Source organism: Triturus cristatus, chromosome 3_1 (assembly GCF_964204655.1).
Source record: "Triturus cristatus chromosome 3_1, aTriCri1.1, whole genome shotgun sequence".
In the NCBI taxonomy this organism is placed as follows: domain Eukaryota; kingdom Metazoa; phylum Chordata; class Amphibia; order Caudata; family Salamandridae; genus Triturus; species Triturus cristatus.
The window spans coordinates 355,844,507-355,867,168 of record NC_140583.1 but is presented as its reverse complement, the minus strand read 5'-3'; the positions used below and the strand labels follow the sequence as shown (position 1 = coordinate 355,867,168).

The window sequence follows — 22,662 nt, the reverse complement described above, 5'->3', positions numbered from 1 at the left end:
ATGGATGTGTCAGTGGTATCTTGGTGAGTAACTGCATATGTGAACGGCAGTATAGGTGATTGTTGGAGTATATGAGTGACTGTTTGAATGAGTGATAGTGAGAGTGGCTGTATGGGTGAGTGTGTGCTTGAGTCAGTGACTGTATGCTTGAGTCAGTGACTGTATAGGTTAGTGAGTATGTGCTAGTGTCTGTATTTAATAAGTGAGTCGGTGTGTGTATAACTGTATAGGTGTGTAAGTGGCTGTGTGATTGGCTCTATGGGTGAGTGAGTAGGTGTGTGAGTAGCTCTATGGGTGACTGACTGTGTGTGAGTGGCTGTATGAATGTCTGAGTGGATATATCAGTGGCTGTATTAGTTCGTGTATGAGTGGCTGCATGGGTGACTGAGTGGATGTCTGTGTGTAGACCTATGAATCAGTGTGTGTGTGTAAGTACTGGTATGGGTGTGTCGGTGGATTTGAGAAAAATTATAGTGTAGAAGTTGGAGTGAATGCATGAAAGGTTATATTTGGGTGTGAGTGGGTGCTTCAGAGATTCTGTGGATGATGTCATTTGAGATGTCATCAGTGATGTCACTGACCATCTCATGAGTGATGTAATATGTGAGATCATAAGCAGTGTACTGCGGGTGCGAGAGTTATAGTAAGCTCAGTTAACTATAACTGCTGCATTTTTCTGGTTGTGTACAAGGGAAACGCAAGCCTAACTATAACGTCTCTGTAACCTTTATTTTTTTCAGTGAATTTCTAAGGTTTTGTAAATGCTAATTACAAACTATAACGTCCCTGTAACATTTGTTTTTTCCAGTGAATTTCAATGGTCTTTTAACTACGTTTGCAGAGTGGTGGAGAAAGGGGGCTGGGCCTCCGATCAGCTTTCAGGAATCCTGCTGTTTAGGACTTACAGGAGGGATCAGGAGGGCTTCTTCGCCCCCAAGATCCCTCAGGAGTAAAGTGGACTTCATCCCCCAACCAGCAGTGCACCATGAGCTGTGTTTGCAGAGTGGTGGAAACAAGGGGACGTGGCCTCTAAAGATCTCTTAGCAATTCTGCTGTGTGGGACTTACTGGAGGTAATAGAAGGGGTAGTTGGCCTCCAAGGATGTCCTTGGGGGAACCAACTACCCCTCCTATTACCTCAAGTAAGGATTGCTGAGACATGATAGGCCACACTCCCTTTCCCCACCACTCTGCAAACGCACCTGCTGGCACACCACTAGTTGGGGGAAGAAGTCCCCTTGGCTCTTGAGGGTACTTGGGGGCCAACTAGCCCTCCTGTTACCTCCAGTAAGACCCACACAGGTAGATTGCTGAGAGGTCGTCGGAGGCCATGCCCCCTTTCTCCACCACTCTGCAAACGCTACTCCTCGCACACTACTCATTGAAGGGAGAAGTCCACTTTAGTCCTGAGGGCCTCAGGAGGCAAGGGGACATCATCCCCCCCACCAGCAATGGGCCGAGAGGCCCGTTTGCTGAGTAGTGGAAAAAGTGGCGGGGCCTCCGGCTATTTGCTGTTTTTTTTTTTTTCTTTTTTAATTTTTTAGGCAGGAGGGCTGCATAGCCCCTCTTCCCTGGACTGTTTTGGGCCCCATAGACCCCATCCCCTAGGGCCTGACCCTTTTTTAATAAAAAGAGGGGGACACCCGCGCGGCCCCCATCCGGGAGATGACGTCCCCTTGGCTCTAGAGCAGACTTTTTCACTCTGTGGGGCGCGCGACACCATCCTTTGGGGGGGGGGGGGGGCCACGCCACACTCATTTTACCTTTGTTCCCTGAGTCCCAAGTCTTTTTAGAGAATTCCAGTGAATTGTGCAACGGAAGTAAAAAACATGCTTACGGAAAACGTAAAGCTGCCGAAAAGCCAGCTTTTCTAAGCAGGCTGCTTGAATCTCTCCTATCTTCATGCTTTCAGGAACTATCTCCCTGACGAAGGGTAGCCATGATACCCGAAATGCATTGGAGTTTATCTTTGTTATTTGCAAGATTGTTGAACTTTTTGAGTTTGCATCAACTCATGAATACAATGAGTCCATCACATTGGTGAATTACCAGGAATAAAATTTTGGTTGGAAATCATCTTGAATTTTCATTTACTTGTATACCTTGAATTGCGATGAATTCACACACTCCAGGCTGTGCTTAAGGAGGGACGCTATCTACACAGTATAGTGCAACTACATTGATTGACTTACGTCCAGGTTTAGAGGACGACTCCTCCCAGCACGCCCATGAACATTGAACATTCAACATCATTACGACATTAGTGACAAAATTTGGTGTGCGTGGCAAATTACCATTTGAGAGCTGAAAGTAAATCATTTAGACTCAAAGCTGTACTGAACAGGGGCCCCCAAATTAGTTTTGGCCCAGGGCACCCAAAATCCTTAACATGTCCCTGCCGCCTCAAAGTTTGTCAGACAACATTGCTCTGAAGTAAAATAGACATCATTCATTTATTATTAGTTCTATTTTTTTTAAACATAAGCCCGATGTGTCCTTAACCCCAACTGCTTCAGGCAAGCAACTTATCGTACTACTTAGGAATTCTCAATTAGGTGCTCGTTCAACGCCCTCTCTGTGGACTTTCAACTTTGTCTTCGGGTCCATAACAGGTTGGTGGGCAATTATCCTATTATAATGCTACCTAAAACGTTTGTTAATGATTTCTAGAGAAGATGTGTTTCTCGTGTACCTGCTCTGTGCTAGGGAGTGCTAGAAAAATCTGACAACACTGTCTCCCTTACAGTCTCTGTCTTGGCTGAAAATGTCTGTAGAGTATTCAGCTTTGAGAGAAAATGCTATCAAAACTCTTGCATTTCAGCTCGTCCTATTTATGTGAGATTGGGTTCTCAGCACTTGCGCTATTAAAGGCTAGGGGGCAGATTTACAAGCGCCCTGCGCCACCAGTACATCACTTTTCGTGACGTACTGGTGGCGCAGGGGGCTCCTCCATATTTACAAGGACGGGAAAAGCTACCCTGCGTTACTTTTCCTCTCCTTGTAAATACGGCCCCTTCACAAGCAGCACTTTGTGTTGAAGGGTTGTTCCATGGGTATTGCTGTGGGTGTTCCCACGCAACACCCATGGAACAAGACACATCTCCAGATTTACGAGGAATCGTAAATCTGGAAATGCGTCTAAATGCTACGCCACCCTACAGGTGGCTTAGCGAGGCGCAACGAGGAGAAATGTTTTCATTTCTACCCGTTTTTCCCTCTTTCAATGCGTGCTGCATTCTACAGCATGCATTGAAAGAGGGAAATGCCTGTAGTGATTGTTTATATGCAGGAAGGTGCCCCTTCCTGCACAAAACAATCTCCCCACGACGCAGGCATCCTTGCACCATGGTGCAAGGATGCCTACGCTAGCGCATGGCTGCAGTTTGTGCGCAAGGGGAAGCACAGAGATGCGTCATATTCTTGTAAATATGTCGCAACCCTGTGCTTTGGAAGTGCCTTGTAGATCTGCCCCTGGATGTGGAGCACAACCTGAGGATGGCAATAGCAAAAATCCATCCACAGATTGACCGTCTGTGGCGAAAAACAGGCACACCCGTCACATCTATGTTGGTGGTGTTATCAATCAATGTCATGTGTAAAACAAAGCATCCTAGTAAAAACAATTTGCGCATATTTTATCTAGGAAATGGTGGTTTGAGCTGTGTAATAATCTGTCATTTCAGCACACCCACTCACAAACCTACACTTTACTAAACACTCTTATTGTGTTAAACATTATTTGCTGGATGTTGCCCAGGATATGCGTGCGGCGGTCGATTATGTAATGTACCAGATTCCGGAAATTTCTCTCAGGTGTTGGGGGGGGTCCCAACAGCTAAAAATATTGCGCTGGGGGGGCTCAACTTACAAAAGTTTGAAGACCTCTGCTCTAGAGTGTCCTTTCGAGCAAACAAGCCCTCCTGTTACCTCCAGTAAGTCCCGCACAGTGGAATTGCTGAGAGGTGTTTGGAGGCCACGCCCCCTTTCTCCACCATTTTACAAAGGTGCCTCCTGGCGCTCTACTTGTTGCGGGATGAAGTCCTCTTGGATGCTGAGGGTGCTTGGGGGCCCAGAAGCCTTCCTGTTATCTCTAGTAAATATAACACAGCAGGATTTCTGAAACCTGCTCAGAGGCTTGCCCTTTTTCTCCACCACTCTGCAAACGCGACTACTTGTTACAAAACCATATGAATTCACTTAAAAAAAAAACCAAAGATTATAGGGGCGTTCTAGTTAGGAAATGTAATTAAAAAAAACTTACAAGTTCACTGAAAGAAACCAAAGGTTACAGGGACGTTATAGTTACACTCTGATTTCACTGGTACAAAACCAGTGAAATTCAGCAGCTATAGTTACCTGAGCTAGCTATAACTTACGCCCCGCAATGCACTGTTTATAACCTCACATATTACATTACTCATGACATGGTCAGTAACATCACTGATGACATCTACAGAACTCCCCATAACGCCATACAACCTGTCGTACGCACACTCACAGACCCATACCAGTTCTCACACTCACTCCTCCTTAGAGGTACTCACACAACCATTCACTCACCCATACAGCCACTTATACAACCAGTCACTCGTCCGACAAGCCAGTCACGTAGCCGCACACTCTTCTATATAGGTACTCACACACCCACTTATTTAACTACAGTCACTGACGCACCCACTCATTCACCCATACATCCTCTCAACAAAGCCACTCACCCATACAAGCACTCACACACTCACTCTCTCTCTCTCACACACACACACACACACACACCCACTTCCATACCAATACAGACATCCATACAAGCACTCACCCATGCAGCCACTCACACATACACCCACCCACTCCCATAACATCACTACATACCCAGTTACCCGCCCATAGAGCCACTCACTGCCACTAATTCACCCATACAGCCACTAATAATAATGCCTCACATCTGCCAGAAATGACTTGCGTGAAGCCATAGTGCAGCTTGGTTTCTGCCGCCCTGAAACAGTAATATCACAATCACAGAGCCTGGAGCACTACACAACACTCTTGTTTGAAACAGAAAGAGGACTAGTGACACAAATAGCATTTTACTGGCACCAGAAACAAGTCAGCATTTGCTGTCCTTTTATGTGTGTTAGTAAATCCTCGTACACGGGCTAGTTTTTGGCTAAAAGAAGAAACAATGCACATGAATACTGTGTGGAAGCCAAGATAGTCAGTCATCCTTCAGCAGCTTTAAATCACTGTTTCCTATGCAAATAGTGCCTCCAATCAGTACTTGAAAATCGGTGAGTCTGCATTAAGATATTTCTTAGGTGTGTTCATCCAGCCGACTTCATGACGTCAGTTCCACCAGTAGTTCGGTCCTCTTTGAGAGTACTTTGTGAGATTTAAAGTAATCAATTTCTAAAGTAGCCTTTTTTATTTGCTGTAATCAAAACCAATCACAGGTGAAAGCAGCTTCAGACACCGACGGCCTGGCTGGCGGACAGAAAGTCACTGGTACCACGATGGTGGCATGCTTCGCCCATGAAATAGGGTTGCAGCACATGTCGCCGCTGTGCAGAACCTACTGCACGTTGTTGCACTGTGTGCCATGCACTATGTTGTGCGTGGCACACGATGCACAGAGGTAAGTTGGGGCACTACATGTGTCCCCAGGGACACTTTTCATTGTCCTATGATGTCCCCGATCCCTTTCTGACAAACATTTCATGGCGGTTTTCCGGTCATGAAAAGGCTGTCGGGAAGGGATATCGTAATCCCAATGGCAGTACCTGCCTTGGCACCGCTTCCATTCTGGGATGCTCCTCCGACCGCCGCACTGTCAGGATCTGTGACAGCTGTGGGTCCGACCGCCAGTATCATAATACGGCGGTCGGACCAAAGGGCTGTCAGACTGCTACCGACGGGCTGTTGGCAGTCCGACTATCCTCATCATAATCAGGGCCTTCGATGGGACAACCACACCTTAGAGTGAAATCAAGTTCTCGCTTAAAAACAAGATAAGGTGTAAAAGTTAAACTATGTCAATTTTGTTTAGTGTAACACAGAATGTGTGTGCTACAGGAATGCATGAAACCATTTAGTTCACAGTCACGCTACTGGACTGACTAAGAAGCAGCTGTGCTGTTATGGAAGCTGCTAGTACATTCACTTTTGCAAGTTTGCGCGCGGGACATTTGAGCAGAATTGTCCTACATCCGTGTAAAGACTTAGGCGAAGTTTTCACACTGCACCACGTCGGCCACTATTTCAGAGTGGCTGGATCCTTGCTATAGATGTAGCTTGCATGTAAGACTAGGTCTTGTTCAACATATAGTTTAGTTTCTCACAAACTTAATTAATAAGTGGCATATTTGTTTTTTGTTTATTTTATTTTCATAATTTTTTCTAAAAAGGGAAACCACTCCTTTCTGCTTTTACCTAGGTCAGGGGTCTCCAACAGTATCTGCCTCTGAGTAGCTCACACATAATCAACTGCCAGCTGGTTTGACGATATGCAGGTGTGTAAAATGATATGGCAGCACTTTGAAACACAGTGTCACGCTTCTGTGGTGCTAAGGAATTTGAAAATGCAGGAAAATGTAGCCCACTCTCTTCTGAAAAATTATTATTTTTTGTTTCTTTTCTTTGATTTTCTTTATTTCTTTTGCTACTTGGTTCCTTCTTTCATTATTTCGTTGTTTCATTTTCTTTTTTCACTGTTTTGTTTATTCTTTTTTCTTCACCTTCCTTTTACTCTTTTCTCCATTTTTCTATTCCTCTCCACTTTCTCCTTTTTAGGTCTCGCCTACGCAGTGCGCATACACTGCATAGGAGACCTTTAGCTGTCGTGCAGCTCTTTTCCAAGCACATACTCGCGCTTGTGTCGGCATACAGATGGCGGGAGTGCGCAGCGGCGCGCCACAAGCACGAGTGTGTGCTTCGAAAAAGAGCCGACTGCTCTCCCAAGCGCGCGCACGCCTCTCTCCTCGCCCACACGTCCCGGCCACTCAATCGCTCCGCCCTCACCGTCTCGGCGTCTGCTCAACTCCCGCGCGCGCTTGTTTTAAATAACTGTTGACTTTGCAAATATCTTGTGAGTGACTTTCCCTGCAGATAGGTGAGTATTCCTTTCTTCCCTGTTCTGTAATAAACTGCAGTTTGCCTATAGTCATTTTGAAGGTTATTCCCCATTCAAGGAGAATCCAGATATTTGTCCTGCTTACTTCTGGGAGCAAAATCATTAAACTTTTTATCCAAAGGCCTTCTCATATGAGTAGAGTGACTGCTATTTTTTCGGTGCATTTTATGTTGCATCAATTTGAGCTGGCTAGCAATTTATTTTAGTTCTATTTATTGTCATCCATAAAAGCAATTCGCTGAATCCATACTTTAGATTATGTAATGTATGCCGTAATATCACACGTTGGCGTGACTTTGACTCCTTCCCGTCGCCTTCATCTGAGCCGGCTGGCAGTATGACCGGTGGATGTTGCTTGTCGATTGCGATGATTGCAACTCCGCTTCTGTCCAATTACATTTTGTTACACTCGGACAAGGAAAACATTGGCCTATCTATCGTCTTCTTTTGATGTAAGATTATGGAGTACGTGGCCATTCTGCTATTAGTTCTTTTATTGACAGCTATGTTGTAACATTAATTTCCCAGCCATCATAGCACTGATATAGTGTACGAAGCCAGTGCTTCCTGAGCACACCCTCTGTGTATTTTAATTTTCATAGCATTAAACCAGTGGATTAATGGTACTAGACCGCATGCTATACATGGGCGTAATCTGTCGGAGCAGACGTTCTCCTGGTACTAAGGGTCTATCCCTGCCGAGACACAGATACGGCCTTTTACACAGCTAACTGCATGAGAGAACGTGGACCCTTCCATGGGAATCTGAGTGGATACAATATTTGTTGTGTTCATTTGACTTTATTCTCCTAACCTCCGTCCTAGCCTGTAAAGTAATTGCATCACTGTGCACAAATATGGCCCAAGGGCAGTGCATACATTCTGTGCTCGAGTATATTATGCATGTATATTGTGCATGTAACTTTAGTAAAATCACAAGGTCAGAGATTAGCCCAGCCTTTTTGATTTTGCTAAAGTTATTTGACTTACTTTTAGCAGCTTTCAGCCAACCCACTTCATTCATTGGTCCGTACTTGTCACATTTTCCTTCTGCCATCAACATGGGTTAGCTCACTTCAGCCAATGGCTAAATTCAGTGTAAGTGGCAGCATTCTACCCTTTCATAAGGAGCTCGTCCATACACACAGTAGTTTCCTTAAGTGGCACGAACTGTTTTGGCAAGGTAAAATAAGCAATGACAAAGCCAAAAGGCTGAAGTTCAACACCAGGTTAAGTACCTTGCCAATGCTTATGGTTTTGCACTTTGACATTTTAGCACCACTAAATGGAAAACCTTGCAGTTGTAATTCAATAATGCAACCAAGGTCGCAGGGAGAGAGAATGCATTACATTTTCCACAGCTATTGGAAACAAGCATTGACATAGCCAATAGGTCTCGCCTTTGGGATCTTAGTGTTTAGTTATCCAGCACACTATCCTTTGTGCAACAACATCACCTGTTGCATGGCTAAACACTTATAAGGTTCCAAAGGCGAGACCTATTGGCTATGCCAATGCTCGTTTCTTTATTCTTTCATTCTCAACTTGTTTCTCACCTTCTCTTCTTTTTCTCGTTTCTATATTCTTCTTTGTCTTTCAAATTTTAGCTGTCTTCCTTTTCTCCTTGCTTCCCGTACTTCACTCCCTTGAATCTCCTTTCTGTTTCTTTGTTACTCTTTTTTTCTTCCCCTCTTATATTCCTCAATTCTTTTTCACCCTTCCAGTTTTTTTTTCTTTCACTCTTTAACTTTTTGTTTTTTTTCTTTTCTGGTCTTTCCATTTTTTTCTTAACTTCTATCTTTCTTCCTTTCCTTTCCTATATTTGACTGTTTCTTTCTTACTTTTTCTTCCTGTCTTTCCTTCTCACTGTCTACTCTACTTGCTCTCTTTTTCTTTTTACTTCTCTCATTTGGTTCTTACTTGCTCTAGACTGGTTCTTATCTAGTTCTTTCTCTTTCATAGTCTTTCCTCTACTTTCACTTCTTGTGTTTCTTTGTTTGCTTCTTTTTTCCTCTTATCTTTTATTTCTTCTTCCTCCTTGGTTTAGTTTCCTTATTCTTCCTTTCTTTTTCATTCCTATTCTTTCTATTTGTTCTGCCTACTCTCCTGTTTTTTTTTCACTTATTCTCTCCTTGTTGTTTGTTTTGATTAGCCACATCTTTCTTTCTCTCCTTTTTAGGTCTCGCCTATGCAGCGTGCATGCGTTGCATAGGCAAAAAGACCTTTAGCGATCGCTTCGGCTTTTCAGCCAATAACGTGCACGCGTTCCATTGCCTTCAATGGCAACACGTGCACGTCTGGAGATTCACTTGCGGGAGCGAGCGGCTGGCGCCATATGTTAACAATTATCGCGGCGCCAGCCGCTCGCTCCCGCAAGTGAATCGCGCAGGCCCCCCTTGTGCCGCGTGAGGCGCACCCACTTGTGCTTGTAATACTTCTTTTAAACTAACCTTTGATGAACCTCCTGCTGAAACATAGCAGAAGACAGTTGTGTGATGTCCAGCGAGGATCAAAGTATCAGTGGACTTTGGCCAGCCCATTCCTTACCATTGGTTGGATTTCATGTCCGTCTCATTTGCTTTCTTGCCTATTCCATAGTCTTCCTTCCTCTTTTAGTGTTTGTCCACTTCCATCCTTTTGACTGGACGGATTTATTCTTCCACTGCTCCCATTCAGAGAGCTACCTTTTTCAGCACTCCATGTGGACAGCATGCACATTCTTGGTCTCTCGCTAGTGTGCTGCTTCCCACCGTGCACTCCGTGTTGCGCTCTCCTTTCCCTCTGCATTTCGTCCATTGTTTCCCCCGCAGACCTCTTTTTAAAATGTATTTCTCATTTCCTCTATCTCGAGCTCCTCCGTTGGTCCCCGCCTATCAATCTCTGACTCTATCTTCAGCCGGCAAAGTCAATGATAAATGACTGAAGGTGCAGTGAAAAAATGAAAATGATTAGAGGTTTCTGGGATTTTGTATTGTGGTCCATTCGATACCAAAAAATGTTAGTTGGGACGTACCATATATTGCCTTAATCGTGTGGTGAGGGGGGAACCTCTGCTGCCTACGGAGTCTCGCATCCTATTTTCTGAACCTCTTTTGTACCTCAATACTCTTGTTACTGTATGCAAAGAATCCTATGTGTTTTTGTTTTGATGGTTCCTCCCTACATATCTTTTATCTTCATCTGCAAGACAAGCTTAAGTTCTCAAAGCCAGGTCCAACCACAAGAAACGATGCATAAAACACGTTCAAAGTGTTGCTCTAATCTTCTTAAACGCTGTAGAGAAAACGTGCTTCTAGGCATGCTTAAAATGTACTTGCCACAGTTTGGTTTTTTTAGAGAGTTTTATCTAGCGCAAAATTGACCCGATTCGGGTATCGGAGCGCTTTACATAGCACCAGTTACGTTACATGAGGACACACATTCATTTTTTTTTCGGCACGGGGAGATTGAGTAATTTGCCCAGAATCACAGGATGTTCAGCGTCCTTGCCGAGACTAAATCCCAGTTCCCCAGATTCGAGGTCGACCGCCCTAGCCGTTAGGCCAACTCCAGTTGTCCTGTTAACGTTTCAGTGTGACACCAATGGAGTCGTGTCACAATGTGATCTCGTGAACAATGTAAGCAAACGCTATTAGGTGGCAGACTGTTCACAGGTTGTGCTTGTCGGCACATGTTTGCCCAGCCAAGCCAGTGTTTAGTGGGCTGCATTCGTCGCACTCCTTCGGAGAGCTCCCTCCCTTAGAATTCCCCAAGTGGGGTTACCCTCATTTCCTTCCTCAGTTAGGATTAGTAGGACCCACAGGGGTGATGGATGAAAGGAGCAATTTACAGAATCGCTCCTCCCTTCAGTCACCTTCATTCTTGGGGCGAACTCCGAAGCGATGCTAGATTTATTCATAAAGTGCAGGTGTTAATGGGATTTATTTCCAGGACAGGGCAGACTATGACGAACATTAGCAATCCCTTTTCACAGAAGGACATATTTCGTCTGACATTCTAGATAATCTGGGTGATCCTTCTGGCATTTGCTTTCCCTGTCTCGCTGTGAAAGTAGTAGGGAGGGTCGTTTCAGGTGAAAAATCCATCACATTATGATTAGTAATTCGACGATTTAATATCAGCCAATTGCTGCCTGCTTTGAACACTTCGAACTGTTTTCGGGTCTGGTCTGCCAAATTTGGCTACCTCAGAATAAAAAAAAAAATTGCAGCATCAAAAATCAAAATTTACTGTATTTTTTTGACTGGCACTAAATGTTTCAGTCACAAATTACTGTGGCTCAGATGTGGGGCCAACAAACCAGCACCGTGTGCCAGAGCAAGGAAGCAAATGTTTGGTGAGCGACAGACTGCAGATTGCAGATTTTAAAGCTGTGCTCTCACCACCTGGCAGTCATGCTTCCCAGCATCAAATGCATGGTGCTGGAGGTAGCTGTTTCTTTAACCACCTCCGCCCCCTCCCACCTTAAAATCAGGGCGCGAGGGTGCTACAGTAACAGAATCCCCTCCTCCCCCAGCACAATGTTTTTCACGCTAATTGTTGGTGTTGGGGGAGAGGCGTTGAGGTATCGGGCTGGGGAGGGAGTTGCTATCTAAGGTCACCTCCACCCCTTGATAAGTGCCAGGGTAAGGGGTGAAGTCTGTAGGTGCCAAAGGAGGTGGGAACATTAACATACCTGTTTAGTCCTGGTCTCTTGCCGGCATTTGTTTTGCTCCTTGCTGTGGAAGCAGAAAAACACCTCTCTCCTGCCAAGCCTCCTTTTATTGGTCCAGCGCCGCAACACCGGGTCAATAAAAGGAAGGCTAAGCGAAGGGTTTAATTTATATTTTGCCGGGCTTTTGTAAAAATCGCAGCATTACCTCAGAGGTTGAAGGGAAGTCATTGTGCTTGAATCACTAATCTGTTTGGGTTCCGGATTAGATTGCTACCTGCCAAACAAGCATTGGCATAGCCAATAGGTCGCGCTTTTGGGACCTTATAAGTATTTAGTTATGCAGCTCAATATCCTTGGTGCAACAACCTTAACTGTTGCATGGTTAAACACTTATAAGGTCCCAAAGGCAAGACCTATTGGCTGTGCCAATGCTTGTTATCTTTTGCTCTTGCTTCTCCTTTCTCCTTCTCTTTGTCAAGCTCTCTTTCACCTTTCTTTCTCTTACTTTATGTACCCTTATCAAACACCCTTATATTAGAAGGTAGCTCAGGATAGTTTTCAATGACCAGAAGTAGCTCTCACCACAGAAAAGGTTGAAGACCTCTGTTCTAAGTAATGCAAATCTAATTTACCCCTAGCTAGTTTATCACTTCAGTAAGGCTATCTTTTAACATCTGATTTGTAAAGACCAAACGCTTATGCGCCGAATCATATGCATTTTGTAAATGTGAACCTGACTTTTCCACCTTCAACTCAGCTTAAAGGTTACCTTTCATGAGGCTGCAATTACTTTGCTGACCACGAAACATTATTTTACTGTAGTATGTTTAGGGTGAGGTAATTTAAAGGAAGATGGAAAAACTCAAGTTTGTTCAATTTTGGCGCGTCTCTGATTACACACCGATGATCTACTGGGATATCTTAGTTCTCTGTTGTGAAAGCATAAGTTTCTGCACTGAAGCATTGGATACCTGTGTCCATCCGAAAGTATATTAGACACGTTTTGTGATTTGTGATGCAAGTAAATATCCTGGAGCTGTCTTTCTTTAAATTGTTTTTCTACTATAAAATATGTAGCCTATTTAAATGCATACCTAATGTTTGTAAATGCTCATTCATTCTCTTTTACTATTTTTGTAAGTCATTCTTTAAACATGTTACTTTTCAGATTGCTTTCTGGATCAAATGAGTCTTCTCACAGTTCATCACCAGGCCACACACCAAGGAGAATTGAATCAAGTGTGTCTGCTGAAGCAAAACTAATAAGAGACCAACATCACAGCGACTTCACTTCAGCCTGTGTGCCACCTCTTAATTATATGCCTGCGCAAATACTACCTATTGAAGAGTCTGTAATGCTTCAGATGGTCCAGAAACAGACTTATGAGGTACAGTTGGAAATATTACCATTTCTGACAGTGAGAGAAAGGGCATTTGGCCTATTAAAGGTTAATGCTGTTTTTCCAGAAATATTCCTATTACTGTTTAATGAACCGTGTAATGAAATCTAAAACTATGGTATAACGCACATTCATATATCTTACAATAAAGGGGAGATACAGGAGTTTTCGAAGGCCAGACCCTCTTCCAAGGTACATGGCAAACAATAAAGAAAAGGCCCCTATCAATTTATTTTGAGAGTTGAAAACTCATACATTGACTACCGTTTTGTTGTTCCTTTCCTACCCTACTCACAAGTTTCCATAGCATTGAAAACAAGCATTTGCAATGCAATAGGTCTCGCAGTTACGGGAGTTTGAGATATTGACAGTGCAAATAACAATGCCTTTTATTTTTGTTTTTGTTTAAAAAACATAAATAAAAGGCGTTGTCATTTACAATGCGAATAGCTTAAACTTGCGTAACTGCGAGACCTATTGCATTGCAAATGCTTGTTTAGTCAGCATTTGATGTCATTATGTTCTGTGACTGACCACACAACAAAGCTTCTTTAAGCCCTCTATTGACTCCTGATTGAATTTTAAATCGTGCATTTTGCCCAAGGTATTCCGTGCAACTTTTAGTACAGTTGCTCAGCATCTACCAATCAGTTACCTGAAAAAAATAAAGTACCAGTGAATCCCAGTGGTGTGGAATATTATCAAATATCCACTTGTCCAAGGCACAGAATGTTTTAGAAATATACTTATCCTGTGGAGAAAAAAATGCAATGCAATGATGCATCCTCGCTATATCAGAGCTATGTTGGTGCTTTTAGCTGAAGCTAACAGTGGAATTTTATTGGAATTAGAATCTTTGTTTTTCTATTTACACTTCATTAATAAATTGATAGAGCAAGACGGTAGTAACCACCAATGGATAAATGCAATTCTCAGACTACACAGTTTATAGTCTAATTACAGATTTACATAATGTACTACATCATTTGCAGATTACACAAAATATTTTCGTTCTAGTTCAAATGGCAGAAAATAATGCTGTCCACAGAACTTGAATAATCTTCCAGTGAAATAGTTTGATACGAGCTGTGCAGACCATACATGACATAATAGTGGATGACTATTGTTTATGTAACTGTTGTTGCTACCTTTTGACAAAATCAATAAAGAAGTCTATTAAAAAAACTTGAATAATCTTGCCACATAACCCTAGTATTTCTGACAATGCTAAGCCTCTGCCGAGTAGTTTGATGGCAATCATTAAGATGATTAAATCCTTATTTCATAGGGAACCATTAAATATTTCTCATATTTCACGGTTCACTGTGAAATATCGGTTTTGATACCTCTGTATTTTGTGCACTAAAAGCACGGAAATCGATAAACTATCTATAGGGTCAGCATTCTCTCTTGCACTGTAAATAATAGCATTTTCCCATGGCTAATGGTCCAATACTTTACATTGCCAATGCTTTTTTCTTTCAATTCTCTGCCCTTTGTTTACTTTTTTTGGTCACTCTTGTGTTTTTAGACTTTCTTGAGGTTGCAGTAATTCAAAGTCAGTAGTACTTTTGTTGCACCAATAAAAAATGTATTTTACTGTGATGTGCTTAAAAACAAAAAACATCATTTCTACACCTATTCTGAGTGTACCTTCCTTGGGAAACACCTGTTGTAAGATTATATGTGGTCTTTTATTTAAATCTGTTTTTTGGAAGAATGTGACTTCCACTTTTAAACGGCGACATATTTTCATATTTTTTCTTTTGGTCTACTCGCGCACCACACTGTTTTTACTCACCTCTATTCCGGACCAATTAAAGAATATTGTCTAAGATATATGAGGCCTTTTTAATTCACTTCACCAGAGCACCAGAAATCCTCTCCTTTCTGATCACTACTTTAATAACCAGTGGTTCATCCTCCGGACGGAGGTAAGCATACAACAATAAACCCTATGATGATGCTGTCACGTTTTTAATCTTGGCGGAGAATCAAGATATACCGCCACCGACCTAGATACGTGAATGAGGGTTTTTATTTGTACACTTTGCTAATCCTGGTTACTCGGGTCAAGTGATCCATTCCCCATTTGATACTGAGCATACTGAACAAGAGCCTTAACTCAAAAGAGTAGACTGGGGTTCAAGGGCTGAGTTGGTGAGTATAAGTATGTGAGTGGATATTGGGGTTTAGCGAGAGTGCTAGGCTAGAGCAGAGTTCTCCAAAGTCAGTTCTGGACGGCCGAATCCATGCCACATTTTTGAGATAGCTACATCTATCTAAATGGGGATACGCTAAAAAATCTGAATGGATCCGGCCCTCCAGGACCGTCTTTGGTGAACCCTGTGCTAGAGTAACATGGCTTGCATGGTTACCCTTTGATGAACACTTCATGAGTGCACTACTTTGTGAATTATGCATAGAATAACATGTTTTGTGATTTGTTTGTTTGTTTAGGAAATGCACGCCAAATTGGCAGCACAGAGGCTTGCTGAAAGACTGAATATAAAAATGGTTAAATTCAATCCCGATGAAGGGTCCTCCATGAAATACAGAGAAGTTCGTGATGAAGACTATTACTCTGATGATGAAACCTGAAAATGTGATATTGCTAATAAACACTTGCCGTGTTTGCATATCGGATCGTATATGATCAAAATAGATGGATTTGATGACTTGCAGCTTTGGAATAGTCACAGATGACTGCTCTTGGAAGCATAAATCCTGTGGTGCTTATAAAATGTGTCCTGGAAATAAGCAGTTATTGATGCAGAGTACTTTTTCATGTTGAACTGATGCTGCTTTAAAATGTATTTATAAAACCATAAATGCGTGGGCAGACATGCATAGATTTAACCAGGACATTTAAAGGAAGAAATACTGAACCTATACCATATTGAAGAAATCATGTGTTCTTATGAGGCTTTGACTCGTTGAATTTGGTGTTAGCACCACTGTAAGTGGTCCAAAATCTTAACCAAGTGTATTAAAATTCCAAGCTTTGCAGAGCACTAGACCGCCATCCATCAGTCTGTTTGGAAAGGGTTTTTTCTATTTTTGCAAAACAGATTGTGTAAGTGCTCTTAACAAACTGTTATATTAGTATTAACTTCCTTTTCATTAGTAGGCAAAAATGACAATAGCAGAATTTTATTTATTCATGTGAGCCCATTTTAACATTGCTGAATATGTCATTGTTCTAGAATTTAATTAGGATACGCAGCGATTCCATTCCACAGAAATTTAATATTGTCAGAATCAATATCCTTAACATTCAGGAATGACTTGAGCTATATTCAAGAGTGCTGTTGGGACTTATCTTTTAAGCACTTGCCTCAACCATGCCTAGGAGCTTTAAATGAATAGTGTTTATAAAGAGGCTACTTTATACTTGTCTTAAAGACAATTCTTCTTTCATATTTTAATAAAGACAACTTTATATTTTCATTCTGTTTATTATTTGAAGAATTTAAAATACATAGCTATGTAAAATGTTTGATCTGCTGTGCAAACGAAAATCATATAAGTGAATGTAGACTTGGGATGCAAATGCAGTAAAAATCATATTGTGGAGATGAGAAACAAATTGCATAGCATTCGTATGAAGGTCTGTGATACAAAATATTAATTCATGCATCCATTTACATTTTCTGTGCATCTTTAACACACTGCAAATCTGATAGATTTGTGGTTCCCTACATACCAAATAAGAAGGTTACTGTTACTTGTAAGTGATCCAGTGGGGTTCTTAACTCAACACAAACATTTACTCCATGAAAAAGCACTAGCTGCTTACAGGAGAGTCTTGAAAACAACTGTGTGTAGTTTGATTGCAGACCATGGGCTATGCTGTATCATCAAATGACTGTCTTAATTATTATGGAGCAAATTCTTTTTTAAAAGTGTTAACCTAATGAACAGAAATAATTTTACTCTTGTCTTAGATTTGCAATTTTACTATATTCACAAAAAGTTCACCCACTGAAGTTGGTTATGGAATCCTTGAGGAGAAGTCTCTTATCTCCACGTCTCATAAACTATGGAAGTGACAATGTTCACCTGTGCTGTCCTGGAAACACCCCTAAATCTTCACTTTGTTGATGCTTATTCTGATGTGGGTAACTGCCGCTAAATGGTTTGTGAGTCCTACACATTTTCAGCTTTTTAGAGTTCTGAAAAACTTTGTGGCAACTCCTCATCCCTGTGCTTTTCTGTCGGTCTTGTACATATTGTAAATGTCTGCCAGGTAGTCTGACATTGTCTCTGAAGTAGGTGAATTGTTGCACCAAATTCTATTCAGTAGTTGGGCACAACCTATGAGGATAAAGGTTTTGTACTAACCATATTCTTGATTCTAGTTTGAATGGCACTGAGGGATGCAGAGAATCTCATTTAAATAACTATAACTCGTGCCCCGCCATTCATATTCTTTTTATCAATTATGTAATTTCAGATGTTGCAGTGATGTTATCAGTGATGTTATAAATCATGTCATGAGTGATATAATAGGTAATTAGCAGTGCTTGGCGGGCGAGCGAGTTCTAGTTGCTTTAGGGCTGAGCCCTTGAGATAACTAGTACTATTAAATTTCACTTGATTTTGTTTGCTTAAACCTGTATGTTTTAACTGACATTTTCAGATAACTGTAACACCCTGCTTCGCATGGCCTTTGGCCGCAGGGTCTGCACCCCTGCCGTTCTCCCCCGCCCCCTGGGAAGTCACCCCGTGCATGGCTTTTAGCCGTTGCCACGTAAATTTGACCCTTGTCTGTGGCCAGGCCCGCAGCTATGCCCACCATATTCCCCGTGTATATATAAAGCAGATCTACCATCTTGCTTCAAAAATCACCAATAATTATAATTAAATGTATATTTCAATATACATTTCACACTGTGCAATGTTTATTAATACTGTTTACTTAAAACATATTTAATAACATTTGATTAAAACACGTATGTGATTCTTTCCTTTTACATAGTTTTTACTATTATATTTTATGGGTGAAATATGTGAAAATAAATTGTCAGAGAAATGTTGTTTTTTTTATATAAAAAAAAAAAGTCTGAATCTTTCTTTTAGCATTTTCAGACCAAAAAATGTCATCATAAAAAAAACTTTATAGAGTCTTGAATTTTTTTCATACATCTTCAGGTCACATAAAATGCAGCATAGTACCAACCATGAGTGGGCGCAACACTCTCGGCTGTAGAAAAAAAAGCTCCAGCGTGTGAAGTGCTTTAAAAAACATGGTAAGTTCTCCTGGTATCAGTGACCTAGGATACTTAAGCTTTTTTTAACTAATTTTGGTGGAGGGCTGCAGAACGCATTGCAGCCCCACCTACCCCACAAAATAAAAAAATTAAAAATTGGTGATGCCCTTGTCCCTTCTAGGGAAAGCAACAAAAAAATTTAAATAGCGCTCGCAGAACATTATCGGGCTCTCTTTGAGGAAGCAGTGAATTATAAATGAGCGGCTGTTGCTGCTTATTTATTATTCACTTTAGGCCATTTTGTTTTAATTTTTCGGGGTGTCCTGGTCCCACCAGGGACACCAAGTGTGTTGTTTTATTTTTGCTTAGGGGCTGTGGGGGAGCCCCAGGAACCCGCACGCCCTCCAGCTCCCTGCCAGCAGCCCTATGAGGCCATGCAGAAGCTGACATTTTTTAACATTTATTTGTGCCCCGTGGACCACCTGGGGCACCCCCAGACAATTATTTTTGCTGGGGACTGCAGGTGGAGCTGCAGCCCCGCCAGCTCTCTGCTCCTGCAGGAGCCAGCTTTATGTTTTTTTAAAGTGGGGTGCCCTGGTGCCCACCCAAACACACCACAGATGCTACTTCGTTGTACCTGAGTCTCCCCCCAAAGCCCCTCCCGGTCCCCTGCTTGCACCCATTAGGGTTCTGCAGGTGTAGTTTTAATTCAGTGCATTTGTCCTGCCTGAAAGAGCAGGGAAGGAAAATGTTTTGTTCTACCATCAGGCAGGAGCAGCTTTGTCCTCCCACCCGGTGGGAACAGTTCTCTTCCCTGCCTACGGTCTCAGGCAGGGAAAAGATGGTGTCCTGGGGGTGGGCTCTGGGACACCATACCTGAGCCATGGGTATGGCTGAGGGAGAGGTAGTTGCGCGGACCCCCTTCCCAATTGATAGTTTACAGCCCTGGGGGATGCGGTGCCCGGGGCCTCTCAGAGGTTCAGGGAGGTGGCCATGCGCCCCCTACCCTTAATTATACGCTGCCTCACCGTTGGGATATTTTGTTTTTATTGTGAGAGCCCGGGCTTTTTTTTTTTTTTAATGTTACTGTAGATTTGTGTCAAAATTTAAGAGATAAAGTATTTGGCCTTAAGTGGGATCCTTCTTGGACCTCTCCACCAGGCCTAGGGGGTCAGGGTTTCCCTAACTTACCCCCTAAGTACGTCGTGGATGGAATAGTGGAAGATCATAAAAGAAAATAGTGCTCACAGACTAGATAAAGCAGACCGTGTAACAACACAAGTAAAAAGTCCAGTCCTTATGGGAGGTTACAAATGCACACAAGGCGGTACCAAGGAGAGACTACTAAGCCTATTTATCAATCAAAAGCAACTCTTTTGACGGACAGTAACAGTAGCCAATTGAAAAGATGGGTGGAGCTTCTATTCCATACCTCAACACAGTATGCCTCGCAGAGCAGTGCACTCGCTTCCCAGACTCCACCTAAAAAAACAGGCAAATTTACAACCTACCCTCTTGTCTTCACACTCCCCATAAGGTAGTACTCTCTGCCCTTAATTTGGGGGCAGATAGCTGAGAATGTCATCGCAACACCTCTGTCAGTGTTGTTGTCAGCATTGAAAGAAAACCTGTAAGTGCAGGGAGGTGATGGAGGTGGCAAGGGGAGGTGCCATAGTGTCACCTGCTATTGCCCCCTCGGGTCTGCGTAACCCAAAGTGAGGCTGGTCGAAAGGTGAAAGAGATGCTTTTCCATCATCCACCAAACCTTTGCATCCTTTGGGCAGAGACCAGAGGAATCACCAGAGGGCCCATCTTTCCACCACTTCCCTCAAATCCCTGTAGACCCAGTAAAGACCTAGGCAATATCAACTTCCCAAAATGTACGACAGCAAACATTTGTATCACTGTTGTGACATAATAGCAAATGAAAATCGGGGTTTTGAGTCAAGCTGTGAATGTCGTACACAACCTCACTTTTACAACATTCTAAACCACATCATATGTTGACAGGTGGCTGTAGCTGCCTTGCTTGGGAAGACGAGTCATGAACACCACACTATAAATCCTATAAACAGGTCACCACTTCGCCCTCCATAATACTTGATTGGACGCAGTCAGTAAATAAATGCAGTCGAGGGTCACACTGCTCATCAGTGTGTGAGGATAGGACAATACCCCCACCCTTGCATTACTGGCGTTCCATTTTTCTAATGAAATCTAAACCACTGCGTACAGTGCAGGGCCAGCAATCCAGCCACTGCTGCGTCACACGCTGCTCGGTTGGGAGGCTGTGCAGGGCTGGCACAGACGATATTGATCTGAGTAAACTGAGGTGCATTAGCAGAGCTGTAATCGGAAGCGTGCATGCTGTCTGCTGTCCTGGATGTCGTTACCCAGAGCTCCTGTCTGGTAGTTCAAGTACCACTAAACCATACACAATCGGAATAAAAAGCTAGGATGTTTATTCAAGCTCTACAGCTCCTGTCAAAATTTCCCCTGCTGTTGCACTGAAATATCGAGCCAAACTGAAACGTTAAAATAAACACCCCCTCGCTCTCTTTGCCGCAACTGACTTGTGCATATTTAGCACGGAGAACCATCCTGAAGAAATTAAGATCCTTTCTTCTCATTCAGGCCGCAAAACAAGCATTTACAATGCAACGGTCTCGGCATTGTTAAAGTTAGAGCGATTGGCATTGCTCGTGACAATGCCGTTTCTTTAAATGTTTTAAAAACAAAAACATAAACAAAAATAATGTCATGAGCAATGCCAATAGCTCTAACTTTACCAATGCCGAGACCATTGCATTGTAAATGCTTGTTTAATTTGTTTTTACTTATTTTTAAACACTGGAACATATTTAGGAGAGTGAACCATATGGGGGTGATCTCAGCCTATGTTTTGAGCTCAGCAAGCACGTTTAGCAGTTCAATGTATTAACAACAAAAAGATGAAACTCACACTTCCAGGCCATTCCTATAGGATAGAGGGACTAAAATAGTTCAAAATGACAGTGTGATTACTAGTAGGAACTAAATGTTCGCACTACCATTTGGCAGCAGTGGCAGGAGTCAGTACAGCACGTCACAATTTGCAAACCACTATATCCTGTACAATGAGCCCCTACTGCGCCACTGGATTCAAGACGTTTAACAGTTAAAACTGCCCATATGTGGGCAACCATCCTCTCTTCCAAACAGAGGATGCAACCCCCATGGCCCAGAGCACCCACTCAAACTACACAGTACAGAGGTGCGGACCAACGAGGTATCCTGTAACAAGTGGCATATTTGTGCCACCCTGCGCCCAGTTCTAAGTGGACTGTATACCTAACTGTGGAAAATCACCTGCCAGCCAAAAGCTTGAATAACTCTGATGCAAGAAAAAAAAAAACTGAAAAGGACTAAACGATTTACAAAAAGAAAAGGGAAAGTCCATCAAAGACATCAATAGAGTTAAAAAGCCTTAATTGTCCAAATTTTTTCCGACAGGGAAAATGTTAAATATTTACCATTACCTGCCCAACTCAGACACTCTACAAACTAACCCTTGAAAACATCAACACCACCTCTAAGACAGCCTCATGCTTAAACTACAAAATAGCCGAAAAGCTGAGAATCAATCATGGTCGCTGCAGAAATGCATCTTTAATGAAACTTGTGTAGCACAGTGCTGCAAACAGCACGACTTCTCATGCGCCGTGCATTTCGGGTAAAAAAAGCTGTAAATAATCTAAAAGAGTCTTAATACATGAGGGGACTGCCGTGTGTGACTCGTAAGGTAGTTAGTGGTGAGCGTTTACATAATGTCGTGATAAAGTGCAGAAAACAACTGGTGAGGGAAGAGTTAGTTCACTCAAATAAGGTTCAAGTGCGCTTGGTGAACAATGAGTCGAATAGTGTGTTAGTGATGTAAAGTGACCCCGGTTTCGTCCCAAGGTGAGCGTTACCGGTTCTATCATGTATACTTAACGATCTGCTGATGCGTAAATTAAACATGCGTCTACGTGTAGAATCGGAAATAGGTCGGTGTTAGTGATATAAGGTGCCCCCGGTTTTACCGCAAACATGTGCGTTTCATATACTATCTCCTCCTAACTGCTCAAAACTGTGTCTTTTATAGATTGCAGATTTAAAAGAACCATTCATGCAATATCTCTATCCGGTAAAAACAAACTACTTACTGGAGTGTTAGCGCTTAGCGTGCTCCGTCGGTTTTTGGAGATATGTTTCCCGTGTGGGTGAATGGATGGTGAGATCGCGTGCAGTATATAAA

At 42.5% G+C, this 22,662-nt stretch overlaps 1 protein-coding gene across 1 annotated transcript in view; it reads left to right on the top strand.

Moving 5' to 3' along the window:
* The window catches only part of POLR2M (RNA polymerase II subunit M), a 75,948-nt gene extending 59,325 nt beyond the window's left edge, over positions 1-16,623 (top strand). Inside the window, exons 3-4 of the mRNA XM_085644094.1 lie at positions 12,942-13,161; positions 15,634-16,623. Of these exons, the coding sequence (XP_085500220.1) occupies positions 12,942-13,161; positions 15,634-15,774 (361 nt within the window). The 3' untranslated portion in view covers positions 15,775-16,623. The remainder of the gene's footprint in view (positions 1-12,941; positions 13,162-15,633) is intronic.
* Positions 16,624-22,662: the final 6,039 nt, after the last annotated feature.